Source organism: Tupaia chinensis, unplaced genomic scaffold, assembly GCF_000334495.1.
Source record: "Tupaia chinensis unplaced genomic scaffold, TupChi_1.0 Scaffold147038_1, whole genome shotgun sequence".
NCBI classification, from domain to species: domain Eukaryota; kingdom Metazoa; phylum Chordata; class Mammalia; order Scandentia; family Tupaiidae; genus Tupaia; species Tupaia belangeri.
This window is the reverse complement of record NW_006206889.1, coordinates 2,666,272-2,666,817: the sequence shown is the minus strand read 5'-3', so window position 1 is coordinate 2,666,817 and position 546 is coordinate 2,666,272. Positions and strand designations below refer to the sequence as shown.

Sequence of the window (546 nt, the reverse complement as noted above, 5' to 3'; positions counted from 1 at the left end):
ATGCGGGTGGGTGTTGTGTTCAAAACCCCTCCATGTAGCAAGGAGGAGGGCAAATTCTGAAGGTTGCAGGGCCTCTTAAGAGTGGGGAATCCTTCTGGGGAGCAAAGACCCAGCCACAAGAGAGGGAAGCTCATACTGGTTAGCAGGAGGAGCCAGAGGAAAGGCCACAGCAGGCTGGGCGGGCGCAGGCAGGGCGGCAAAGCAGGGACACGCAGGAAGCTGGACGGCAACAGCGGGGTTGGCAGCAGGAGGCAGAGGCACAGCAGGAGGAAGCAGGCACACAGCAGGCGGGTCTACACACAGGGCGGCACAGCAAGGACACACAGGATGAGGGTCTGCAGCAGGTGGGCTTGCAGCAGACGGGCACACAGCAGGCCTGCTGACAGGGGGTCAAGGTGCAGCAAGCCGGCTGGCAGCTAGACTGCTGGCAGCATGAAGAGGAAACCCCAGAGCAGATGGGGACAGAGCACACAGGTTTGCAGCAGACAGGCACACAGCACACGGGCTTGCAGCAGACGGGCACACAGCAGGCCTGCTGACAGGGGG

General features: G+C 62.1%; 1 protein-coding gene across 1 annotated transcript in view; it reads right to left on the bottom strand.

Moving 5' to 3' along the window:
- Positions 1-139: 139 nt before the first annotated feature.
- Positions 140-546, bottom strand: part of LOC102487441 (keratin-associated protein 10-3) — an 867-nt gene continuing 460 nt past the window's right edge. Inside the window, exon 2 of the mRNA XM_006169465.1 lies at positions 140-532. Within this exon, the coding sequence (XP_006169527.1) occupies positions 140-532 (393 nt within the window). The remainder of the gene's footprint in view (positions 533-546) is intronic.